The sequence below is a fragment of the Suricata suricatta genome, chromosome 11, assembly GCF_006229205.1.
Source record: "Suricata suricatta isolate VVHF042 chromosome 11, meerkat_22Aug2017_6uvM2_HiC, whole genome shotgun sequence".
Lineage (NCBI taxonomy): Eukaryota > Metazoa > Chordata > Mammalia > Carnivora > Herpestidae > Suricata > Suricata suricatta.
In genome coordinates, this window is record NC_043710.1 from 50963161 (window position 1) to 50964443 (window position 1283).

At 40.3% G+C, this 1283-nt stretch overlaps 1 protein-coding gene across 1 annotated transcript in view; it reads right to left on the minus strand.

Annotated features, from left to right (window-relative positions):
- Positions 1-744: 744 nt before the first annotated feature.
- LOC115272541 (olfactory receptor 52N2-like) overlaps positions 745-1283 on the minus strand; it is a 6164-nt gene continuing 5625 nt past the window's right edge. The window contains exon 2 of the mRNA XM_029915584.1: positions 745-1275. Within this exon, the coding sequence (XP_029771444.1) occupies positions 745-1275 (531 nt within the window). The remainder of the gene's footprint in view (positions 1276-1283) is intronic.

Consider the following 1283-nt stretch of genomic DNA (forward strand, 5'->3'; position numbering starts at 1 on the left):
GTGAGATCTGACCTGAGCCGAAGTCGGAGGCTTAACTGACTGAGCCACCCAGGCACTCCATTATCTCAAAAACTTAATGAATGAGTGAATGAATTATAACACATACTAGTAATTTAATCATGCTTTTGTCTATTTCGGTGATAAGATCATAATTATATATCATAAGCACATCTTAAATGGAGGTTGAACTGTTGAAATGGAAAAAAATAACTCGTAGACGTGTCTGGAATAATAAGTAGGATACTTTTAAAAAATCATTTATTCAATAATTAAAATTGGATTTATTCAATTTGAGAGAAAACATCTAAATCCAGCTTGTCTTTAAAGATACTGGAGGATATTGTAACACTGGGCCTACATTACCCATGGCAATAATGTGCTTGGTTGGGGTAAATTTTTTCTTTATGGAGAGCAGATCCCTGCTCCACCACTATAGCCTCTTCTCACACACAGCAGAGCATTAACACCAGACCTGCATCCCTACCTTATTATCGGCCAGTGCTCCCTAGACATAGAAGTCTATAAACCCTATGTGAAACATAAAACTTGAAATAAATGGGTATTTGACTTTTTTATTCTGCATTTCCTTTTTGACAGATCTTTACAGAAGAAAGATTTCATAGTAGATATTTGCAAAGGTTTCAGAAAATCTACATATGAGAGGGACTCCTGTGTTTAGTACCATTTTGGTCATACATTTTTTTTTATCCCCCCTCCCACTAAACAGTATGTCTATTTTCCAATTTATTTGTTTTGAGGAAAGACAACCTTATCTCCAAGTAAAAACTTGATCACACCTTCTCGGATCTGCTTGGTCTTGGCTCCATAAACAATGGGGTTCAGGGTAGGAGGCAGGAGCAGGTAAAGGTTGGCTATAATGATGTGTACGTGATGAGGTATGTTGTGTCCTCCAAAACGGTGGGCAAAAAATGTAAAAAAAGCTGGAACATACGTGATCACAATGGCACAGATATGAGATGTACAGGTGCTGAAGGCTTTGTGACGAGCATCTGCAGATGACAGGTTCACTACTGCTCTCAATATCATAGTGTAAGACACGGAAATAGAGCAGATGTCAAACACACCAATCAGGAGAGCAACCATCAGACCATAGACAGCGTTGACCTTGAAATTGCCACAGGACAACTTGGCCACGGACATATGATCGCAGTAGGTATGGGGAATGAAGTTGCCCTGGCAGTAAGGCAGACGCCTGGTGAGGAAAGTGAATGGGACGATGAGCAGCACACCCCTCAGGAAGGTGGCAAGACCAGCCTTGGCGA